This window comes from Battus philenor, unplaced genomic scaffold, assembly GCF_028537555.1.
Source record: "Battus philenor isolate CCGP_79_NKW_IND1 unplaced genomic scaffold, ilBatPhil1.0.hap1 SCAF_26, whole genome shotgun sequence".
Taxonomy (NCBI): Eukaryota; Metazoa; Arthropoda; class Insecta; order Lepidoptera; family Papilionidae; genus Battus; species Battus philenor.
In genome coordinates, this window is record NW_027181689.1 from 1,576,480 (window position 1) to 1,601,434 (window position 24,955).

The window sequence follows — 24,955 nt, forward strand, 5'->3', positions numbered from 1 at the left end:
TCGCTTGTGCGGGCCCTCGCCGTGGGCACGCAAATAGCCAAGTGACAGCACTCGAACGGGGGCAAAGCCGCTACCGCCTCACAGGCATAGCATAATTTAAATAAAAACAAAATCCACTTCTGCTTTCAACAGACAACATGGCTAGAATTGCGATGTGTAAGCAGCAATCGATGTATAAGTAGAGGAAAATACGAAGATAGGGAGAGCGATGCCGCGGGGTAGGTTAAGGGTGCATTGAAGAGAGCGTTCACGTCACTGATGTTAAGGTTTTGGTAAATTAAACTAGATGTATATAGCAGTAAGGTTTAGATTTGTGTGAAGCTAGAGGCGTTTACGTAGTTTTGAATTGAGGTGGTGTAAGTAGGGGCTGGTTGCAGGACGCGGGGCGAGGGTAGGGAAGGGCGCGTCGCGCAGGCGTGCTGCAGTCGCCCGCGCGACCCCGTCGCCGCCGGTCGCGCGCCATGGAGGAGTCGCGAGTGCGGGAGAGAGCGCCGCTGACTGTGATCGTGGCGCCGAGCCACGCGTCACCGCCGCGACTGTCGCCGGACCTGCTGCCTGACGGTGACGCCGCCTTCCACCCGCTAGCCGCAGTTGGCGGCCGTCTCACACCCCCCGGACTTGAACCAGCCTCCTACGCCACTCTTACCCCGTTGCTACCACTACCACCGATCAGCACAGTCTCCGATAAGTTCGCATACCATGCAGGAGGCACCTTCACCGTCATCCAACAGCAGCCGGGATACGCAGCACTCACCCCTGCGCCATACAATGAGCCACTATCTCCACAGTCTGCGTACAGTCGACGCAGCGCTTCCCCCTACGAGAGGCGAACACCCACGCCACCACTACCCAGCCCGGGTCTCGATCTCAACGCGGCACTTCTCCGCGATGAACAGCTCCAACAGGCGCAGAGTGATACAGAAGAGATCAACACTAAGGAGTTGGCGCAGAGGATCAGCGGGGAGCTCAAGCGCTATTCAATACCCCAAGCTATCTTCGCTCAGCGCGTGCTCTGTAGGTCTCAGGGTACGCTCAGCGATCTTCTTAGAAATCCAAAGCCCTGGTCGAAGCTCAAGTCGGGGCGGGAGACGTTCAGGCGGATGTGGAAGTGGCTTCAGGAGCCGGAGTTCCAGCGGATGTCGGCGTTGAGGCTCGCGGGTGAGGCTGCATGACGCTTGCGTGTTCTACGTATTTAATTTTCTTATACAATTAATATCACACTTCTCTAGTCTCACACATCTTTATTTTATATATATATAACGTTATATCTTCTTTCATTGATGAATAAAAATCTATTATCTTATTCGTAAAGACAATTATAATTTATTAAAAATACTTAAGTTTCTACAGAACATCCCCTTATTATATTCTTAATATTTTATGTTCTTTCATAGAAAACTAGAAATCTATGTTAATTCACAAGTAAGGTTATAACTTTGACTAATTTGACTATTACATCCGTTGTCTAATCTTTGTTACTGAACGTTCTAAAACATCTCTTGAATATTTGTTCCAGATCAAGTTAATTATATACTAGGAAATTAATTGAAATATTTATGGTTTTGCATGAAATATGTTACAATACTGTGTACATCCACCAGGTTATTATTATCAGAACAACTAAATAAAAACCTATTTTATTTTACAACAACAATATTAACATTACGAAATACTTAAAGACCTATACATCTCTATTCTTGTGTTCAATATTTTTCATGGATAATTAGATATAAGAATAATAAACTATAATACACACAGTATTGTAACATATATCATGCATAACTATATATATTTCAGTTAATTCACTTGTAAATAACTTGATCTTGAATAAATTTTCTAATATATCTTTATTGTTATAACGTCTTTCAATATATTATGGTGAATAGAGATAGCTGAGGTGGCATATATTTTTACAGTACTCTAAGATAAGTTTTGTGGTGGATTATTTTAATTTATTTAATTAATTGAACCTCTGTAATGAAGCTGGGCAGGCCCAACAACCTCTCTAATGCTCATTAACTATAAAGCCTGACCTAATTGAGTCGTTACCACCTGGGATTCGACAGCATTACTTCAACAACATTTAATGAATCGGCACAGTGCACTCGACGCAAAAAGTTTGTAGTTAAAACATGCCATATGATAATTATTACTGTACTACACTTTACATAGAAAATCATTAATGTGTATTTAAATTTGATATACCTTTTTTATATCGATACAGTTGAAAATAGGTACAACGTTTATATCAGTTTTTAGATCTGTTAATATTAATCTACTAGCTGATCCCGCAAAAGTTTGTTTTACAAAAAAAAAGTTGATATTTTAATTTACAAATAAAAAATAAGGGTTGATCGTAGAGGGGTAAAAATTTATGGTTGTATGTATTCTTGTATGCTGTATCATTAAAAAATAAAAACAAAAAATTTCGTTAAAAAAATAAAATTTTTTTTTAAGTGTGAACAACCTTTATCACTTAGGGGTATAGAAAATAGTAGCCGATTCTCAGACCTACTGAATACGCATATTAAATTTGGTAAAAATCAGTCAAGCCGTTTCGGAGGAGTTCAAGTTCGAACACCGTGACACGAGAATTTTATATATTAGATAGATTTACAAGGTTTCCCATAAATCAACGTCATATCAGCAGTGGCGAACCACAGAATATTAAATTAAAATCAATGTCTCGTATTATTTAAAATGTTACCATTAAAATAAATAATTCTACCGCGATATTATTTCAATAACAAATTATTATTTTTGTATATACATTATAGTTAATAAAGTTTATGTGAACAATAAACAGAAATATATACCGATACCTTACTAGCATTATATACAGGATGATTAATAGGATAAAAATTTTAAAATTGTGAATATATAGCCGATTTGCTGACAATTTATATAAATGTACATCTTATTTAAAAATAAATGGTTTTATTAATGATAAATAACTTGAAAACATTATACTATCAAAACAATTTTCGAAATTTGAATTGATACATAATAAAATGTGATTATAGTTTATTATCTGTTGTTTATGCCTTTTTACTGTCAAAAGTCATTGGCCTGTCAGATTTAATTAGAAAAAAAAAATAATGTGACATGTTTTAAAGAGATCTATTTATACAAGTTGATTGGAAATGTGTTTAAAGCTTGCACACAAATTACACCTAAACCTAATCATCCTGTATACACAAACATTTATTTGTTATGGTTTGTTATCTAATATTTTGCTGTCTATTGACTATATTTCAGTCTTAGGTTAATCTTAGATTAGATAAATTATAATGGCATATATTTGTTGATTTATAAGACAAGTTCCGTTCCGAAGCATATGCAACGAAGCATTATATGCACTTGGGTTAGCGATACAATTTGTGTAATACAGACAAGAGTTGTTGAGAAAAGTTTATTCAATAAAATTATTACAATATGTAGTCGATATAATCTTGTCTACGTGTACAGAATATTATTAAACATAAGAAAATAGATTTACGTAAGTTTATTAGTTAAAATAGATAAGCTTGTCTAACTTTTATCATAGCTCCATAAAATAAGTAACTATTTTTTGGCCAACTATGTATGGTTAATATCTCTGTGAAGACGAAGGTTTTTGACCAATGTGTGTGTGACATATGGATCTGTGAGGTGGTGGTTTACAATGGTTTTAAAAAAGCTGAATGTCACCCAGAGAGCAATGGAGAGTGCTATGCTCTTCGGAAAAATCAAGGTTACAGGCGTAGATCAAAGAATTGCTCATTTGAAGTGACAGGCGCATCGCTCGTGAACGATGGCGGTTGAGGCTTAAAGGTTCTTCTTGAGTGGCGATCATGGGCTGGTAGACAGCCCGTAAGTATTCCCACTAGACCGACAACATAGTTAAGATCACAGAAAGTCTTTAAATGCGGGCAGAGCAGAATCATTTAATGGAATCAGGCGTTACCTTGCGGAAGTCCATCCTAAGTAAGGACCAATATTTAGCCACTTCCACACATGTAGTGTAATATTTTTTTCTATTATTAAGCGACATGCAACTTACAGCAGTTTAAAGTCTACAGGAACAGATAATAAACAATAATCAATTTCAATATCTCGTAATTCGAATTTTAAAAATGCAAAATATAGTATCATTACGTAATTTATTATTACTGAAACCATTTATTTTTCGAAAGTGTGTTCCATATATGAATTGACAGCAAATTAGCTATACATTCACCTCTTTAAAACTATCACATATATAATCAGCAACTATGTATGTTGACAACATACTATTTACATCAGTATTTTTAAACATTTTTTGTGCTATGCCCTACTTCAGCCTTTTTAAAATACTTACGCTTTTGTATGTAACATATATATTCAATAAATTAAATTCGAATTGTCCCCTTTAAAAATCAAATTGCCCCACTGTGGCGGGCGTGGGATCAACGTTGGGAAACACTGGTATATGCTGTACCTGGTTATCGTGAATATGCAAACATCTTTTTAAGTCATAAAAGATTTAAATGAACAAACTTTTAATATAGATAGATAATTTAGTGAAAGAGGGCGTTAGTGGACTACAAACTAAAAGAAGTGCAGGTCTAATTGCTTTTTAATCTTTATAACATAAGAATTTATTATTTCTGAAACCTTATGATTTTTTAACAGGGTTTTCCAGTGGCCGGCGATAAATATTGCACATCGACATTTGGAAAGAGACAATCGGCAAATTTCGGCTTCGTAGAGCATTATCTCCGAATGAAATACAACGACTGACAAGACGTCACATAGGTAGTGTGGGACAGAGATAGTGCTCTACGAAGCCGTAATTAGCCGATTGCCTCTTTCCAAAGGTCGATGTGAAATATTAACCGCCGGGTACTGTACGTATATTGACAAGAAATGTGTTATATGTTCATCCCTTTATTTTACAGCTATAACGAATGTATATACTAATAGTAAAATACCTTTCGTCGATTGAGAATTTCTGAATTTCACAGACGCAATTCGTGATAACAAGAATCAGACTTTCGTATTTAGGTCACTAGTTATTTGCTTCGTTTTAAAAAGCATTCCGCCGAGCTTTGTCGAGCGATTCCATTTTCAACTGTACTATATTTCTACATATAAATATTGTGACATTCTAAAATTAAAAATGTTTTGATTGATATGTTTTTAATTAACACATTTTATTAATTACATATAAGACAACGAAGTAAGTCATTAAATACTATTTATTTTTGAGTCTTTTAGCTGTAAGACGAATGATGGTAGACATAGATTTTAAATAACTTTAAGAGTCTTCAACTTAATCCAAGTTGAAGCAGCATTGGGCAGGAACTGTGGCGTTAAGATTAAATGAAAACCACGAATCGGCAACTCAACGAAGCATATCCATCCACGAGGAATACACGCCACATTGTTAAGTCTATCGGAAGTAAGAAAAGGACCAATATTCACTCTGTGTTTGGCACTAATCGGTGTAACATAACTCCTGAAGATGCCCCGTGGAGGGGTGAAACACGTGTTGAGTGATTCGACGGTGGCGGTTATGTAATTTGCATTGTTTGCTGCATACGCATTTATCAGCGGGCTGGCGGGTGGTGCACTTTGTTGCACGACTACCACTGCATGTGCGGAAGTGGTTAAATATTGGTCCTTTTCTTACTTAGCCTGGACTTTCGCAAGGTAACGCCTGATTCCATTAAAAAGTCTATTGGAAGTCCATGGATGCAGCCTATATCTTATTAGGTCGTAAAGAAAGTCATAATAAACAAAACCTTAGATTGATTAAAAGTGATAAGTTACTGTGATATAGTGAGAAGAAAATTCGTTATATTTATGAACCGAGACAAAGAAAGAAAATAATAAAAGTGTAATACTGTGACAAATGTAAATAATAGAACCCAGGTAGCCAAGATCCTTTATAGCGCGAGCCATTTTTAGCGAGCCGAAATTAAATACGCAATTAAAAACACGCAAAATAATGTATTTTTTTACAAAAGTAATATTTATTGAAACTATTTAAACAAAAGTACAAAATATGTGTATTGTAGTTAGATATAATGGCACGCGTATATGACAGCACTCTTAATAATAAGATGCCGGTTAGTTAATTATTATTTATTGATTTACTTTATTGGAGATAAACAGTAACAAAAAGCAGTAAGAAAGTACAAACTTAGAAGCTAAAAATATAAAATTAATTACAATTGTTACCTTATAACTATCTCACTGAGAAAATATAATGATTTATAGTCAAACAATGAAAAAACAAATAAAAACATTTCTAAACATGGATCAAAGATTACGGTTTATATATTTATGTTATGATTGTTTATATATTTATATTACATATATGATGATTATTATACATTATGATTGGTATTTGGATTTTACTAATTTTATGGTAGAATAATAATTATTATTGACACCAGTAATTTGTTTCGATTTCCCAGGAGTTAACATAGGTTATAAATATAAAAAATTATATAGTTAATTCGACAATCAATCGGAGTAAAAAATAATCGCTCACAAAGCGGCATGTGATTCGCGAGTTGGGTTCCCCTGTTATAGATTGAAAGATATTGTGTAATATGAAAGAAGAAAAATAAAGAACAAAATACTGAAAAAAAAATATTTCCTGAACCAAGTTATAATCGTAAATTAATATAGGAGAACGAGCAGCCTTCAAAAAAAGCCTACGTTCTGATGTGGATGTTCTACGGCTGAAATGTTAATGATGAAGAAATCATATTAAAATAAAGAAACATTTTATATTATCTACATTTTTATACACTTAAATACGAGGAAAGATAATAAATCAAGTAGGAAGCACATACGTATTCTACCAATTTTTTTTCACCTTTTTTAATATATAAATATCTTCATATAGGCATCTATTATTTATTCATATTATTATACACTTAAAATCACTAACATTGATCACTTTTATAAGTCATTACATGAAGCCAGACGAACCCAATTTGATAGTAACTAGAATCTAAGAACATTTTTAATGGCAATTTTTAACTTAAAACTATTATTTCTAAACGTGCCTAGAACTTAAGCAAATATATATAAAGGTATATACATGCGAAATAAAAGTATTTTATCATTATATTGTGATGTGTGCTTTATGAAATCGGTTAATTTATTATAACAATAATCGAAATTGTATTTAGGACTAATAAAATTATTAAATATAATCTCTATTTCACTCGGTCACGCAGACTTTAATTTACTTCGAGTTTACTTTCATTTAGTTAATTTTATTAATTATCTAATACTTTGTACAGTGTAGATATTTAAAATGTAATATCTAATGCGTCTTGCATTTTATAAGTAAATAAATACATCGCAAGATTCAACAATATATTCGATCAAATCAAAACATTGATATAATGAACATTTAAAGATATATATGTAGTTATATAGGTCCCAAAATTCTTCCTATAATTCTGCAAGCTTTCGAATGTTGATTATACGTAGAACATGGCTAGAAAGCTGAAGTTATTTTTTTAACGCCAATATGAAATTCTTTCTCATTATAAACTTTTTGGTAGATCAAACTTCCTTGAAACATATAATATCTTAGGAGACAACTATTTTTTATGTTCGAATAATTAAAATACACTGCTAATATATATACACACAACACAGATACAATATCTCTAATATAAAATTATATGAATTTTAGCTAAAATTGTCATAGAAAAGCACATTTTGTTTATCGTACACAGACGTCAGCTGGCTGCATCGATTCCCGACAATCGATGTTTCTCGGTCGATACTCGTACGTCACTACGGCGCGGTTCGATATACATTGCGTTGTAGAGTCGACCGGCGTTCGTGAATTGAATAAGTTGGGTAGCGATGGTCGCGTTGTATCGATTGCTGGTGTTTGTAGTGACGTGTTCTAACTAAACCGTTACTTTTTTAATCGTCGTTGTGTCATTTTTTTTTAAAGTTTTAGATCCAATGTTTAATTACTCATAATATAAACGGAACAAAAAATTCTAATTTTAAATTCTGATTTATGCCTTTAATAAATATTAAAAGACGACCAGTTTTTAATTAAAACTTATTATTCAAATATTATATTTACAGAATATCATAAACACGTAATACATTCTCTTTTTGAATTTGAATATCCGCTTTTATAAATATTTGGTGGCGTCATGATTTTATTATTAATTACTTCTATATCTAAACGTCTATGGCATTTTAGGAATTTTATAATAACCTAATTAATTCTCAATATTAATTTAAAATCACGCTTTTTCTTTATAACAGGTAAGGTTTTTTTAAAGATACAAACACGTACAAAATGTTTTAATTTCAAATTAAGAATTCATTTACTTGTTTTTATTTTAAAATTAAATCCACTGATTGTTTTTTGACGCAGTTTCTTTCTGTTTTTGACTATTGCTTGTGTAGATGACTTAAAAGCTAACCTTACTAATTTTATATATCTTTCTCTGGATAGAATTGTGAACCTAATTTTTTACCAACCTCGATATAATCGAACCCTTTAAATTTAAATTTAGAACGTGTTTTACTTTTATTAATTTTGAACTGGGTTTACATTTTTAACTTTTATAAGAATTTCTATGAGATATGAGATTATTTTATCGGAGTACTATACACCTATCCCCCGATTTACACGGAAGATACGTCCCTGAGAAAAACGTGTAAATCGAAAATTTAAAATTTTCAAGTCAAAACCGTGTAAATCGAAAAACTTGCAGAAAATGCATAAGTTTGCTGTTTATCAGTTGCGATTTTTATCAATATTTTTTGGTGTACACAGAAATAAAAATAAAATGCATTAACAAGTTAAAATATTTAATATATTACGGACACTTTTTTTAATTAATTACAATACATTAAACAGAAGAACAAAAAATAAAACCCAAGGTGTTTTATTATTCTTTATCACTGTCAGAAATTACACTCATTCTTTTTTTCGGAATCGAAGGTTCGAGTTCACTTTTATCACTCGAAGTTATTTGCGCCGATTTGATGTTTGAATCAGAAATATTTACATTATGAGAGATAAATCGGATAAAATCGGTTTTTAAAACACAAAAAAAACTTTTTTGGAAAACCGTGTAAAAGCGAAAACGTGTAAAATAAGTACCGTGTAAATCGGGGGATAGGTGTATATATATCTACTTTCATTTGTATATAGGTATTATCAATAATATTGTGAAGCTAGCGAACTTTACAGTTAAAATATATATCCGATCCTTTTACCTTTAAGTTGATTATTTAAAGTGATCTATTTTCGCATATCTAAATTCGTCTAACTTTAAGGTCCGTGTACGCGTCCTTTAAAAGGGTCTGCGGTCAACAAAATATTTATATATATTATTTCTAATATACTTTATGTATATGTAGCTCTATTTAAAAAATCAAATGTGTCATTTAAACCATTTTTAATTAATACACAACAAAAGCCTTTTACTATCCTAGAAGCAGCATCTAATTGGGCACATATAATGGATGTATACCAGAAACTATCGGGGATTTGGCTGCGACGTTAATTTTGACCAGACATATTTTTTTCTGGAATTACGTATATGTAGCTCTATTTAAAAATATTGTGTCATTTATACCATTTTTAATTATAAACACAACAAAAGACTTTTACTATCCTAGAGGCAGCATCTGATTGGATACATATAATGGATGTATACCAGAAACTATCGGGGATTTGGCTGTGACGTTCTTTTAGACCAGATAAAATTTTTTTTGGAACATTTAAACTTGTAGTACATAGAATTTACTGTTCTATTGTAGATAAATATATCTAAAGACTATAAATAAGGTTAATAAGTACTAACACTTAGTGAATGAAATAACTAGAAATAAATGAGTGAATTTATATTAGATTGAGGTTAGAGTGAGGTGTATAACAGAGAATTTTGTTTTTTAGTTTTAGTTATTTTGTTTAATATGTATTACCACTTTATCATAAAAAGAAATTATAACAATATATTATTGTGAGAAAGTTATAAAAATAAATAAATACATGAGCCGCGAGTTGCTCATCCTTGGTTTAGAAGAAAGCAAAAAAAAAACAGAAATTAGTTTTTTTAAGTTTTAGTATATATTCCCAAGACGTATCTTTTGTTACCATTTTTTAAATGTTTTTACATCAGTCATGTTCTGCGAAATATACAGTCCAGGGCAGATTGAATTGCTGTTGATCCAGAAATTGATCAACTTTGCAAAAGTCGGATAAGTTGGAGGTTTTTATAGAATCGCCTGTAAAATGATACTCGAAGCACTCAGGAAACAGAAATATGACGGAAATTTCTAAGAAGAGCCGTGTAACTATCCAAGGTATTACAGTTACTCCACCAAAAGCATAGGGAGGTGGAGAAATATATCGATGAAGTTAAAAAGAGATCAAGTGAATTTATTAAACTTATTGCATAACAATTCCGAGGTATTATACAAGTATGAAAAGATTCATTGACAGATTATTAACGGAGATAGCTGGCCCAGCAGTTTGGCAGGTTGAAGTGGTGATGATAAGCACCTAAATCGAGCTGGGAGATAGACTTTTTGGACTTAAAGTTCTGGAGTGGGGAACACAACCAGATAAGCGTAGAATATAACATCCAACTACAAGGTTAACAGAAGATCTAGTTAAATTAGTTGAAGATTGAATTCAGGCCGCGTTGAACTGATTCTTTTGGAGTTCTATGAGGTTCATGTCCAGCTGTGGACATGGTACAGCTGTAATTATGATCATTTTGTAGAAATTAATTTTATTGTTATCTCTTGGTTCATATAAAGTAATATATCATCAGGCGTTAAGAATGATAGAAAGAAAAATATGTAATCCGCCATTTTGTATCGGCGGCCATCTAAGATTTATAATGTTATTGATTTTATTATATTGTATTGTCATCTAAATTAAATGTGTGTACCCAATTTCAGATCAATCTGACAACGGGAAGGTGCTTAAATTTCAATTTCTAATTTTGACCCAAATAAACAAATTCCGTACGCGTCGAACTTAATAAAACCGTTTAATAAGGTATCTATGACGTATAGAGAAATTATTATTAAAATGTTACAACATGCGTAACATATGTATATAAATGGATAAATATTATTTTATAGACCTAAAAATTTTATATTGGTTATTCTATAATAACTATTATGCAATAATGTATATATTTTCTAGAATGTACAACAGAGTATAAAATTAAAATAAATATTCAAAATGGCGACATCTCATATATGTCAATAGTTTAAGTGACATCCTGTTTATCATATTTTCATATTAATAGAGCAACGAAATAAGATTCAAACTATTAATATCCTAGTGGTTAAAGGATATAAATATTAATATGTAGATAGTCATGACTATATTTTTGATTTGAATAATAGAGTATACAGGTTGATTTGTTTTAAAATTTATTTTCTGTCAAATAATTTTTGATACACCCATTCAGAAATAATAAACAACGTAACGATAATGTAAGTAAAACGTTTTCTAAAATCGGATTTCTATATATTAAAAATATTTATTATCTGTCCACGCAAAAAGGAGGATTTGCTGACAAATGATTTATACATTGTTCCCTTTAATTTTTTACACTAATAACCAATGACCCTATATAATTACGTGATAAAAATAATATATCAGTTATATGTAGAACAAAGAATTGAATCAGAAATAATTCGAGAACACTCGTTTTTGAAACGATAATAAGCGCGGGGCACATGGCATTTCTCCCTCCGCTGTGACGTCACACCCGCTCCCCTCCCTCCATGACCCCGCGTATCGATCGCGCCTTGTCCCCCCGTTCCCCTCTGCCGGGCTCGTCGACAATTCTAGCGACGCTGCTAGGTATTTTGATTCTTAAACGTAATTCCTATTATACCGGCATTCCTTAAACATTTTTTGTATGTATCTTTTTAATCTGTGTCATTTATAAAGAAATATTTTTATCTATAAATTTTATTTATATTTAATAAAATTTATAGATAAAAAATCATTATTTTGTAGTTAATTAAAATTTCTTATATAAAGTTATTTAAACGTTTCATTTATTCCGACTTAAAAAGAATATAAATACGTGATCGTCTGTAAAAGACAGTAACCTATTTTACTCTTTGATGCCATATGCATGTCGAACTACAAAATTAAAAGAAAGAATTCATTTTAGGTCATACTCCTTGGAGAGGTTGAATATAACATTATATTACACATATATTGACCAGCATTTCAGTATCTTTGTTAACTAAGGTATATCAATTTTAAATTATTCTTAATATTATTTTTTAAAATAAAATGAAAGTATAAATAATTAAACTTAATTGATATGAGCATATCAAATTAGTTGTCAATAAATTAAGGAAAATTACTTAGTTATATTTGTAAGACGTGTTGTGAATACGGAACGAGAATAGATCCGCCATCTTGTTTTTGATACATATGAATTTAGTGTATTACGAAATAAAATAAAATCACAATATTATAATGTTTATAATCGACATAGTTTACCGCTAGGTGTCACTATTTTGTTAATTACTTATATAAAATCTTTAAACTGATGGAAACATCTAGAATACTGGAGAACTTTTCAAGTGATTTATATATTACCGGTAATTGCGTTTGTGATAGAACATAACCTTAAATGACTGCGCAGTATTTTTATGCGTCATAATGCGACACAACTTCCATCGAATTAATAAAATTGTATAACAAAATAAACGGATAGAAGTGTTTTTTTAAATTATTTTTTTCGTGATTAATTAGTAATTTGATTGCATATATATGGATAATTCGGTATTTATTTTATTTATGGCATTTTGTTTATGACACTTAAAATAAATATCAGCTTATTATATTTTCTTCTCTTTTTTAATCTGTGGTCTAAGTCACTGACAGTATACAGTCAATACATAAATGAAAACAGATTATACATATAGAAATATTGCTAATTATAAAAAAATTGATATATCCTTATGTTAGTAGTAGAAATAAAGACTAAAATTGCTAATATCTTTCTGAGTTTAACAAAATTATTAAAAATATTATATTTCCTATAATATTTTTAATAATTTTGTTAAATTCAGAAAGTATGTAGTGTTTTATAATAAAGTTCCTCGGAGAAAGTATTTTAGAATTATCGTGTATTTAAAAACATTATGAAATTCCTAATAAATTCTACTACAGTATAAAATACATAAGTATTGTTTTTACTTATAATAAAATATCGGAATGAATTGCTATTTCAAATAAAGATCGTTTCATATCATAGACTACACATTTTATGGGCTCGCGATTTGGGCACTTCCTATCTTTAAATTGATAGATGTCGTTACTGAAGCTCTTACGTTGATTTCAGTATTTAACTAATTTTGCTTTGTCGGCATTTTCTTGACACATAGAGAGAGCCGGTAAATTAAAAGTTCAAAAAAATAGTCATATTATCTTTAGCAAGCTTTCACACCTAAAACCAATCTCACTGTATGTACTGATGTACTGACAAGCGATGATATATCTGTAACCAAAGGACTTAGATTAGAGATTTGAAATTTCATTTAAACATTCCTATCGCCAAGTAGAAGACAGATGTGAACAGATTTTACGAAATTTTATCTGCTCTATCCAGGACATTAAGTTTACTGAGCAAGTGGGATACAGCTAAATAAAATATATCTTCATTTATATTCTCATTCTTATTATTTGTACCTCAGGTAATTTATAGCGATCACTTGTAAGCGTCTATATAAGATAAATACAAACACAAAGTCCAAATATCTTTATTCAAGTAGGCGTTTATATGCGCTTTTGTATCATCGATTGTTTTAACATAATAAGTATCAACCACTAAGCCGGAACGCTGATCTTTTGAGCTGGCCAGAAACTCAACAGCTGCTCTTTTTAAACAAAATTCAACAATATTTGAAGTATGCATTATATTAATCGTATAAATGAGTCAACAAATCATGTTCAACAACTATCCGTGGACAAAAAATCATTGAATGCTATAATAAGATTTAAAATATACTTTTAATTTTAGATTTAAAACTACGAAACTTAAGATCCATTATATCTTGTGGAACTAAATTATGTATGCATACACACAGCCTCATGATTTAACATTGTTTACCGAGATATCGGCAAAGATAAAGTGATCTTACAGCTTATTTTATAAGTCATTGCAAATTATAAAATGCTCGATATTTTTCTAAAGAATGAGCTACGAAATGAAGAAATTCGACACAGTACAAAATTTGTGGATATTTATTTCAAAATCTACAAAAAGGAAGCAAAGGGTCGGTTGTCTCTGTTTTGTTGATGAAAGCTGTTTGTAGTAGGGAGTCCTGGAATGGAGGCTGTGTATAGAACAAGTTTCAGGACAACTTCTTTCCAGAAGGACTAATGATCTTTTTATCCAAATGGAATCATTAATAATGATAACTTAGGTATGTCAAACAGTAAAAGAAGAACCCAATTTAATAGAAGGATTACATCGACTTCCCATCTAAGACATCGTCCTATTTAAAGCTGCAATTTCCAAAAGCTCTTTCATTAGAGAAAAGCCCAACAACAACCTTGGAAAGGTTATCAAAATATCCTAAAATACAGTAGTAAGGTGATTATTTCCTTAACTTTATTGACACTCCCAAATCCTTGACACAGTGATAGAAGTTTTTATTTAACCCTTTCGGTACATTCGTCGTCTCAGAGACGTCTTTCTCATGTTTTTTCTAGGAACGGATACAGTTATTTATTTAATGTCAAAATGTCAATAATTATGCAATATGCAAAATGAAAATGTCAATGTGAGTGCTCAAATTAGCCGCATCCCGGAAACGGCATATAAAACTAAGCGATCCGACCAAAGTCTATTTGAACACTAATTTATTTTATAAAAAAATATGCTAGTCAATGAACTTAATATCTACGTCGCGATGACACGAAGCAAATATTAAATCAAAATTCATGTACTTTGTACATTATTTGAGGTTAGGCACAATTCCGTTCATTCCGTTGTATCTTGTATCAGTCATAAGAGAAGATGATGTCTCTGATAAACTTAAGAAGTTTATCATCTTTCTTATTAGGGTGCGTTTGAAACACTCATGGATTAAAGTGGAAGAATGCTGGTACATGGGATTTCAACCTAAATTTGGTTTCTACCAAATAAGGCTCTTTAGTACATAAGTAATCACTATGAATGATCCTATCCTGATATAAATATGAATAAGTAAACAATTGTCTGTCTTGTGTTTGTCTAATGCAACTTTTTTTTGGCTTGGAAAATACTGTTTGCTTGTTGGCATTACAAGTACAGTTTTACGAGATCTGAATTCACAGAGTATTGAAGACGTACCTATATTATGACTAAGCTTGGAATTTTCCCTAAGAATCTCAACTGTGATTATATTACTATACTAGATTTAGTGACCGCTATGCTCTAAGATCACTAAAGCGAACATTTCATGGAATAACTGTTCTAAAGGTTCCATAAAGTCGAAGTCGAGTCGAACTTCAAATCGAACAATTTCTATTATTAGGTTGCGAGAGAACTTCTTAAGTAAACATTACATTGTTTATTTAAATGTAGAATATAGATGTTCCTAATTTAAAACTGATAGGAGGCTTGGGTAGGTTGTACGATAGGTGGATCAACGACGTCAATGTCGCGCAAGAGCAGTGACAGGCATGCTTTGTAGAAGGCGTCCATCGACTGATACAATGATGATGATAGTGTGGATGAAGTATTATATTTCCTAAAATACAGCCGTAACTTTATCAATAATATAAGTGAAACACTAGAAGATGCTTCTACCCTGCCTAATCTGGAGTAGGTTTTGCTTCCTACCCTGACGAATCTGGAGCATTTTCAACACTTTTATTTGAAAATATTACAATTACTCTAGGGTTACATTACAACCAGGTCACTACTTTAGTAGTCTCGTATCAACGAGAATAATAACAATTGCAACTCATATAAAATTTGTGTAACTACGACTAATTTCTAAGGAATGTAATTAGAGAAAATTTGCAAAGAGAAGTCATTGTTTAATAAATTTCCAGATACACCAAACCAGCAAACGATAAAAGGCGACAATGTAAACAACTTGCAGCAGCTAACTTACCGCCAGCCCCGGGATTACTCGGGGGCTCCGCCCCTGCCCCAGGGCTGCGGGACGTACCCCGGGCCTTCGCCCCACTGGGACGCGCCGGTATACGAACCGGCCGGGGAATTTTCTTGCTTGTGAGTCCTTCCCAGATCTTGATTTGGTCCCTAAAAATTACCTTTCCTCAACCATCAAACATCCTTTTATTTATAAACATCATCCCTGGTCATTTACCTTGTTTTTATCATTCATAATTTATTGGATTCCTCAATTATCACCATGTACTCATTTGATTCGTTGTTTTTATCTTCGCTTTCTAGATTTTCCTCATTTACTCCGACCTTTTCCCTTTTTCTTCCTTGGCTGCGTAGCGGTGTACTTGGTTTCGTATTCAAAGTCTAAATCTTGTCGCAAAGGTAAATTATTGATTAAAGAATCTTTTCATATGTGTATTGCGTTAGTTTAAGCTAACATGTTCTGAGTGTTTTCATCCACCATTTGCTTTGTGACAAGCCCGAACTTAGACGTTATTGGAGCATCATTTTGGGTGGAACGAATTTTTAACAATTTTTTCCGTTTTTAATCATAAAAATGTGTAAAGTAAATAGAGATTTGCTCTTATAGATGTTTGTTTGTTTGAATAGGCAGTATCTTGCCTACATAGATTGTTGTTTGTTAATGACCCGAGCGCGTGGTGAGGATACTGCCTGTCCAAAGGATCGCCATACCTGTTTTAGTCTTGAATTATTGTTTTTAGTTGTAGGTAAGTGTATTTTGTTAGCTTAAAGAAGCCAAGGTGAATGTTAGACTGCTGTCGCTGCCATTTCCTCCCATTTTGTTTTCCCTCCGCGCCCAGGCTGCCTAGTTTTATTTAAAATATGATTTTTAGGTGCCTGCGAGATCTCAAACCTTTATTAATGTTGTTTACATTGTCGCCAGGTATGCGAAATTTTATAATTTGACTTAGATGACGGATTTCGATATCTGACGGACTGGATCTGAATATTTACTTGCATAACATTAATATTTCTACTTTTGTTTTTGATTATTTTAGTAGATAAATAAATTTTAACAAGAGAAATTTGACGAATTGCTCCAGTTCGTCACTAATAAGTAAATTTTCAGCTTGAATCGATCCAAAGAGATTCAGACTGGAATTGAAACAGAATATATTAAGTTTAAATACAAACTTTATATGTGTACATATTGACCGAGAGTCTATTTAGATTGAATCTAGAGCGACTTTAGCTGTTTTAGGTTTTATTTTCACTGTGATCCATCCATATGTACTTGTTTAACAATGCAATATAGTTTCGATTGCATTATTTATTTATATTCTTGTTATAAATGAATCTAAATCAACAAATGAAAGTACAGATGGATGAGTTCCTGTAGTATATGTTTTAGTAGCATGATTGTTGTCTGTAGATGATTCTGCAAGGATTTTGCTCAAAGATACTAATTTGACCCAGATAGTGACCCAGATATATAATGTAGACTTTTCAAAAATATTAAATGATACTCGAGTATATATTCTTAAAGAATTTAGCTTACATCGCAAATGATAAATTTCTGTGTGATGAAATATATCTAGCTAAGTACACTTTGTTTTACTTTATGTCTTTACTAATGTTTTTGTCTTCCTTTGTTACAGCGGCCCAGATTCCACAGAGAGGCAGTAAGTATTATATGTTTTAATAATCTAATTTGTATGTAAAACAGATTATATATTAATACATAAATATGGTGATTCAAAATATACTTTATGTTTAATCTGTATAGCAGCACTTCATAGGTAGTTGTCTAAATATGAACAGAATTCAAAAGTCAAACTTGATATATAAAAGGTATCATGTATAGCTAAAATCCCTGATAAATCTAGAAATATTAACGGTGTTTCTTTCGTTACTTATTCTTCCAGAACTAATCTTTTTAGGAGTGATAGTAATGTTTCCTAGTTTGGAATTCTTGAGTCGAAATGTTAGCTGGGTATTATAAATGAGTGACAACAAAAGCCGAAGTCTCTTTAAAAAGTCTCTTGAGTAATAAAAAAAATAATTACTCCATAGAGCATCCGCCTAAACTTTACGGCATCCCAATACTGAGAAAGTGTAATATGTAGTGGCCCTAGACGTGACTTCCAGGTTTTATATTCGGTGCCCTCTGAGCCCTGCCTTCTAGAACCTACGAGATCAAATGATACAAGAGTCAAAACATAAAACTATAAAACAATAATGTGATAAATAGTCTGTGATACTTTGGGAATCGAGAAGAAGGTTGAAAAGCGATGAATGAATGACAATAATGCTTACGGAGTGGAAAATTTAATGACGGATGAAAGATAGAAAAATCATGATAGATACTGTGAAGGAAGAAAGAAGACAAAATATATCTAAAAAAGTCATTACCTGAAATTGTAACTTCTCTATCCCACACCAAACAGGAGGAACGATTATATATAAAAAAGCGAAGAAAGATCTGCAAATGTCAATGCTTGGACAGTTAAACTGCTGCCAGGTAAAATAAACATTGATAATGAAAGGCACTTCCATATTTAAATTCAGACTTTGGTGTCAGAGTAAGAAGTAAAGTGAAATAAGAACAAATAACTTGTTAGATAAAATTTGAAAGCAAAAACAAACTGAAAAAAACACTGAACGAAATTCGTTGAAACAAAACAGTTTGACAATTCGAAATCTGTCATGGCGTCTGGTTAGTCTGCGAAATATAAAAAACAGTTGCTGACTTGAATTTTTCGCAATACTATCGTGCTATTTAATTTTGTCACATAACATTATCTGTTTTTATAAAAAGGTCTCTGTTTGTATTTTGTTGTAATAGGCTATTTACAATATATTAAATTTGACATTTGAATCTTGTTTACATTTAGATAAGGTATATTTACCAAATACGCTTACGATTTTGCTTATTTCGAAAATATTTTTTTATGAAGAAACTGCCACAAAACACATTTATTTACGTCTAAATTTATTTTCGTCTTCAAGACATTCTTAATAGCACTTAAGGGAAAAGTCCTTGAAAAGAAAGGCAACTTTTTAAGTTAGAAGTGAAATAAAAACAGATGACTCTTGATAGCCAGTGTTGCTATATTTATTTATACACTTTTATATATATGTAAATCGGCCCAAATACTACTGTTATCAAAAAGTAAAGTGAAATTTAAAATTACAGGGCATTAAAAATCCAGGTAATTTTTTTCCCAGGTTGGTAGTACTGTTTATAACATTTGAAAAGCGTTTGATTTTCAAAAGTTGGAATGTCATTCGGCTTAAGTAAGTTTTGTATCTCAAATTAGTCAATATCTTCGGAGAATAGGATCACACCTATCTCCGAAACCCAAGTAAATATCAATTAGTCAATACGTCAGGCTATGCATCTGGCGTAGATTTTTTTTTAATTTATTAGCCTGGGGATTTCGGATCTGTGAGCCCTGAGTCTAAAGAAGCTGTGAAAGACAGAACGGCTAATAGCGTCCAGCACCAATCGAATATAGCCAAACGTGTCAAGTTTCAATTGGTGCCAAAATGGCTCAATTTTTTTTATAAAAAAAGGCTCAAAAACTTGATTCATATCATTCCTCAACCATTGTACTCGCCTGATTTGGCTCCGTACGACTTCGGGCTATTTAAACTCAAAAGACCAAACCAGGGACGACATTTTGACACGATCGAGATCAAAGCCGAATCGAAGAAGGTCTTGGAGATCTCAGGAAAACACTATTCCGACTGTTTCCAAGACTGGGAAAAGTGTTGACAAGAAGATGAAAATGATTTGGAAGAATAAACATAGAATTAAAATCTTATAAACAAATTCACAATTACCTTTTGATAACAGCTAACCTCTTCAGATATTTTTCGGATGAGAATTTGTAATTTGATTTATATATACTTTATTTATATGTTATACTATCTGTCCTTGGCTTGCTTTGTGTATGTCGCGCTGTCATTTATGATGGTTATTTTATTAAAACCTTCTTGGTATTTTTTTAAGGGTTAGAAAAAAATATTTTAGTTTTAGTTTTATACTTTGTCTTGTTTATGCTGGTTGGTTTCCACAAGCATTACGCTCATATGTGCGTCGGGAGTTTTATAAATATGAAAGCTATAGATTGAAAACACGCATTTTTTAAATTAACCTTCTTTTATCATCTCTGACGTCGCAGATGGAATTATGTATATAGCTGACCTGAACAAAATTTAGTCTATGATTTCAGAGATGTCATAATGATTCAGTATAGATAGAAATTTTAGTACATTTATAGTGCTACCGGAACCGCTGTACCGCTTACATCGGGCGATCTGTTCCGTCAGTTTATCGTCAACACTCCTCAGACTCCCTCCAATACTCATATCACTCGTGAAGTCATGAGAAGAATGGTAGAAGAGCCCAATTTAATGGAATTTACAATTAGATTGAACTGCCATATCATGGCGTCATTTAATATACTGCCACGAGGGCTTCAAAAGCACCCTTTTTAAGTAAACTGCTGCCCAAGTGGCATTTGCGGATTCTGCAGGTATATCGTGGGAGGTCGCAGATTGCATCTAGTCTAAGACGTATTTAATGTAACGAAGCCTGAAGGTTTCTGGAGGATCCCCGGCTCGAGCAGCTATGTATTACTATTTTACCGGATGAGGAGGTCGCATAACTCTTAGATCGCTTAGATGAACGCATTGAGTGACTAAACTGAAGGGCCAGGGGGCGTCGGAGATGGCCGAACCTCGGCTTGTCCAGTTGCCATTGCCTGGCTAATATCACTACTATCACTTCGGAAAAAGTTAGGAGAAGAAGTGAAGAAGAGAAGGAGAAGAAGTGAGGAAGAGAAGGAGAAGAAGTGAGGAAGAAACTCCGGCAATGCTTCTATCTAGTGTGATGGAGGGGGGGGGGCTATGGGCTGATCTGAGAATAGCCTAACAAAAAAGTCTGATTCACTTTAATTATATGCTTAAAATAGAAGTGTTTGGGAATTTGTATATTATTTTTATACTTATTAACAATGGTCGACGTAATATCTTATGTATATTGTCTAAAGTAGTCAACCTAGAGATATACTATATGTATCGGGGGACTGGAAGGTAATATCGTTCCTGTGGTAATATTTTACAGAAAAATCAATTGATTTGTTACCGCCACGGTATTAGATTTTAAATATAGTATGTAATGATACTTCCTTAAGTTAAATTCACACGACTACATTTTTAAGAAGTTTTTATTTCTGATCAACTAAATTCACCTTCGTCATCAACAACCTTTTGCCATCTAGTATACAAATCAATGCCGGAGCGGTAACAAATCAATCTGTTTTTCTGTAAAATATATCGACATAAACGACATTACTTTCTGGTCCCCTTAATATTTACATCTGTGCTGTGTAAAGCTGTCAATCTGTATAATAAAGAAAAAGGAAAGATAATCATAGGTAGATATATTCTATGTACGAGTACAAATAAAATTCCCACCTAGCTTTTGACTCATCATGATATCTCTGAAACCATAAAATTCAGATATTTCAAATTTAGAAGGAATATTTATCTTGTCAAGTAGATATCAGCTAAGAACGGTTTTTAGTAAAATATTACCCGGAAGAGGTTTAAAGAGGCTATATATTTTGTTCGCAAAGCGAGCGGGGAACAGGTCATTTATATATATATATATACACATATATATATATGTATACACACATATATATATGTATACATTAAGTAAATGCTTATTATATACTGATGTAATAACTTTGCAGGCTGCAAGCGCAAGGAGGATATGGGTTCGGATACCATGCCTTCCCCGAAGAAGCCGCGGTTGGTTTTCACAGATCTGCAGCGGCGTACTCTACAGGCTATTTTTAAGGTGAACTTACTTTATATACTTCTCCTTGTCTATCACTTGCTAACCCAGCGGTAGAGGATCGACACTTGCGATCGTAGGTGGGCTATTTTTAAGGTGAACTTACTTTATATACTTCTCCTTGTCTATCACTTGCTAGCCCAGTGGTAGAAGATTGACACTTGCGATCGTAGGTGCACTAATTATATGGAATGCCACTGCTCACACACAAGTTTCTAAAGGATGCGTAGCAGCATTTTCTGCCTACAATAATACAACACTGCAGTCGCCAGCTCGCCTGCCAGGCGTGGCGATTATGGTATATATTCCCATAGATATCTTTAAGGCAGGCCTTACAGTGGGCGTCTTTGCCGTGAGCTGAAATGATGAACCAACTTGCCTATACCATAAAGTCTGAGATGTTCAGGCTATTAAATAAATGATAGCAGTATAAATGATTTAAAATAAAATGCACATATGCATATACTAAAATTATTATTTTGAAAGAACTATTGCTTCAACGTGTTATTTGTATAACAAAACAATTGGAATCAATAATATAATTAACATAAAATAAAAGAAAAACAAAAGGAGTTTCAATGCGAGATCGAATCTGAAATGAGAAGATCCTAGCTTGAGAAATTGCTCGTCTGAACACATGCAACCGTTTACCGTTAAGAGCCGAAGAGGCCGTTAGGTGCGAGCAGTGAAGCACTGGTACATCGCGGCGATCTTTGGAAGTATATTCCTGCACCATGTGACCTGATAGCCGCCCACTAGACACAAGCGACCCCTAAAGATGCTGCACAATGGCCAGTCTTATGTATTATATTAAAGAAGTAAAAACGAAAAGCAATATGTACCAACTATAAAAGGTGGAAGCAAGTACAGCCAAGGAATTGACGACGATGAGGAATAAAGAATTCAAATTTATTACAAATGTTTAAGTACTTTAAAAGACGACTCATATTCTCAGAAATCTCTGTATACGATATATTTTGTAATGGTTGACAATTGTTGTTTGCCTAGTACTTAGGATCGTACTTAAGATCTATCTAGATCTCCGCTGTAATTGATGTTACGTAACATTTTAACATCATTATCATTTTAGCAGTTATATGTCCAGTGTTATCATAGATCTCCTATAAAGATTTCAAATAGGATCACTTGAAAGAAAGCTATGTTGAAACCAATGAATAAACAATAATTTTCATCAGATAAATACTGATATTTTCCTACTTGTTTTGCATTAGCTGATATTGGAGACGTGAAAATCTATAAACGGGTAGAAGATAACCGAAGCCATGAATCCGTATAAGTAAGCTGAAAGGTAAAGATCGCGCTTACCTTTGGACTTATAAATAAATACGTAGGAAAGTCTTATTTTCCTCAAAAGAGCGTTAAAAGTCAATGACGTAGATAAGAAGATTACGTGAGGCTACCCTATTGTGAATTATTACCTCTTTATCTTTAATACAACTGTAAATTTACTTTGAAATTACATTTCAAATCAAAGATCCAACTATTCTCGCACGTTTAAATTCAAATTGGTACGCCGATTTGAATTCGGAATTCATCGTCATTTAGTCATTTGCATTGGGTTTAAAATCAAAATTGTAAATAGTTTCCATATCAGATCACAGTTTACTTTCATTTTGATAAAGATTAAATAAATGGGTGGTCTCTTAACGACCCATATGACCTATATTACCATACCGTCTACATGGTATTGGCATTCAACTAAAGCATTGATAATATTTTCCCCTTCTTCTAACACATCAGCAGTCACATTATCTTCCCTTTTAATGGTTTTGGTCTAAGTTTAACAGATAAGAAATTAAATTCTAGATCTTTCCTCATTTAGTACACCTAACGATCCTGATAGCTCTAGCTAGTCATCGTCATCATTACAGCTAGGTCTGGATATTGGAGTCAAGGTGATAAATTTAAACGATGCAAGATTTTCAATTGAATTACAGATGATGTTGGTGATAATATAGACACAAGCAGATCTTTATTATAATTGACGAGGTGTAACGCTTCACAATTATTTTATTTAAGCCCCCCAAAGATTTTCCATAGACAATCTTATCGGAAATCCAAGTTTTAAGTGGCCTGCTACTTACGTCTTCTGTATTCTCCAATATGTTAGATCTAGATAAGAATGTCTGGCAATTTTGTGGGTGAACATCCTACGCTGCGTTTTCCGGTTCTTGTTCTGAACTCCAGAACACTTAGATCCCAGCTGCCATCAGACCTGCCTACAGGAACTTCAACTTGTTAATCCAATTATATTGGTTAGTTTCGACAATCTACAGATCTTCTAATTTCTAATTTGATCTCCCACCTAGATTATTAGTATCAAGAATGTTAAAGTGATATAAATGTACTTAGTGTGACCTTTACTTTTTCAGGAAACGAAAAGGCCGTCGAAAGAAATGCAGGTCACGATAGCACGGCAGCTCGGTTTGGAGCCAACAACAGTCGGTAACTTCTTCATGAACGCGAGGAGACGATCCATGGACAAGTGGAAAGACGACGACGCACCAACAACGGAGATGGATGTGCAGTGCGAGAGTCACGACATGGACCACGTCCCGAGCCTGGATTCAGCGGACTCCGAGGAGGACCACGACGACCAGGACGACCATCTCTTGTGACGCCGTATACCCCAGCACCATCTGCTGGTGCTTTGAAGGCAGCTTTAAATCACCGGGGACTGCTTCCCTTCTTAATGCTTGACGGCCCTTTAACTTTCAAGTGGAAGGTATCCAAGAAACATCATTGCAGGAAATTTCTAATTCTAAAATCAAGTTCACAGTAAACAGTTAAAGGCATATTAACGCAACTGATTAAAAACAACAATGGGTGGCTAGGCAGATTTCTGTATTCCTAATTCACTACTGGATTCTTAAATGGGGCATTCTGGATTCTTTACCAAAGACGTCTAAATGTTTTGGACTAACCATCAGGTTTTTAATATACTAGAGCACTTATATACTTG

At 33.1% G+C, this 24,955-nt stretch overlaps 1 protein-coding gene across 1 annotated transcript; it reads left to right on the forward strand.

Annotated features, from left to right (window-relative positions):
- Nucleotides 1–446: 446 nt before the first annotated feature.
- On the forward strand, nucleotides 447–24,658 carry onecut. The gene is made up of 4 exons (XM_068768706.1): nucleotides 447–1,158; nucleotides 17,762–17,785; nucleotides 21,869–21,975; nucleotides 24,366–24,658. The coding sequence occupies exons 1-4, from the start codon at nucleotides 462–464 to the stop codon at nucleotides 24,609–24,611; spliced, it is 1,074 nt and encodes a 357-aa protein (XP_068624807.1). The 5' UTR covers nucleotides 447–461; the 3' UTR covers nucleotides 24,612–24,658.
- The last annotated feature ends 297 nt before the right edge of the window (nucleotides 24,659–24,955 follow it).

Coding starts and splice junctions, on each gene's coding strand:
- onecut (XM_068768706.1), top strand. CDS start 462: ATGGAGGAGTCGCGAGTGCGGGAGAGAGCGCCGCTGACTGTGATCGTG. Junction 1,159..17,761: donor GTCGGCGTTGAGGCTCGCGG/GTGAGGCTGCAT, acceptor CCTTTGTTACAG/CGGCCCAGATTCCACAGAGA. Junction 17,786..21,868: donor CCAGATTCCACAGAGAGGCA/GTAAGTATTATA, acceptor ATAACTTTGCAG/GCTGCAAGCGCAAGGAGGAT.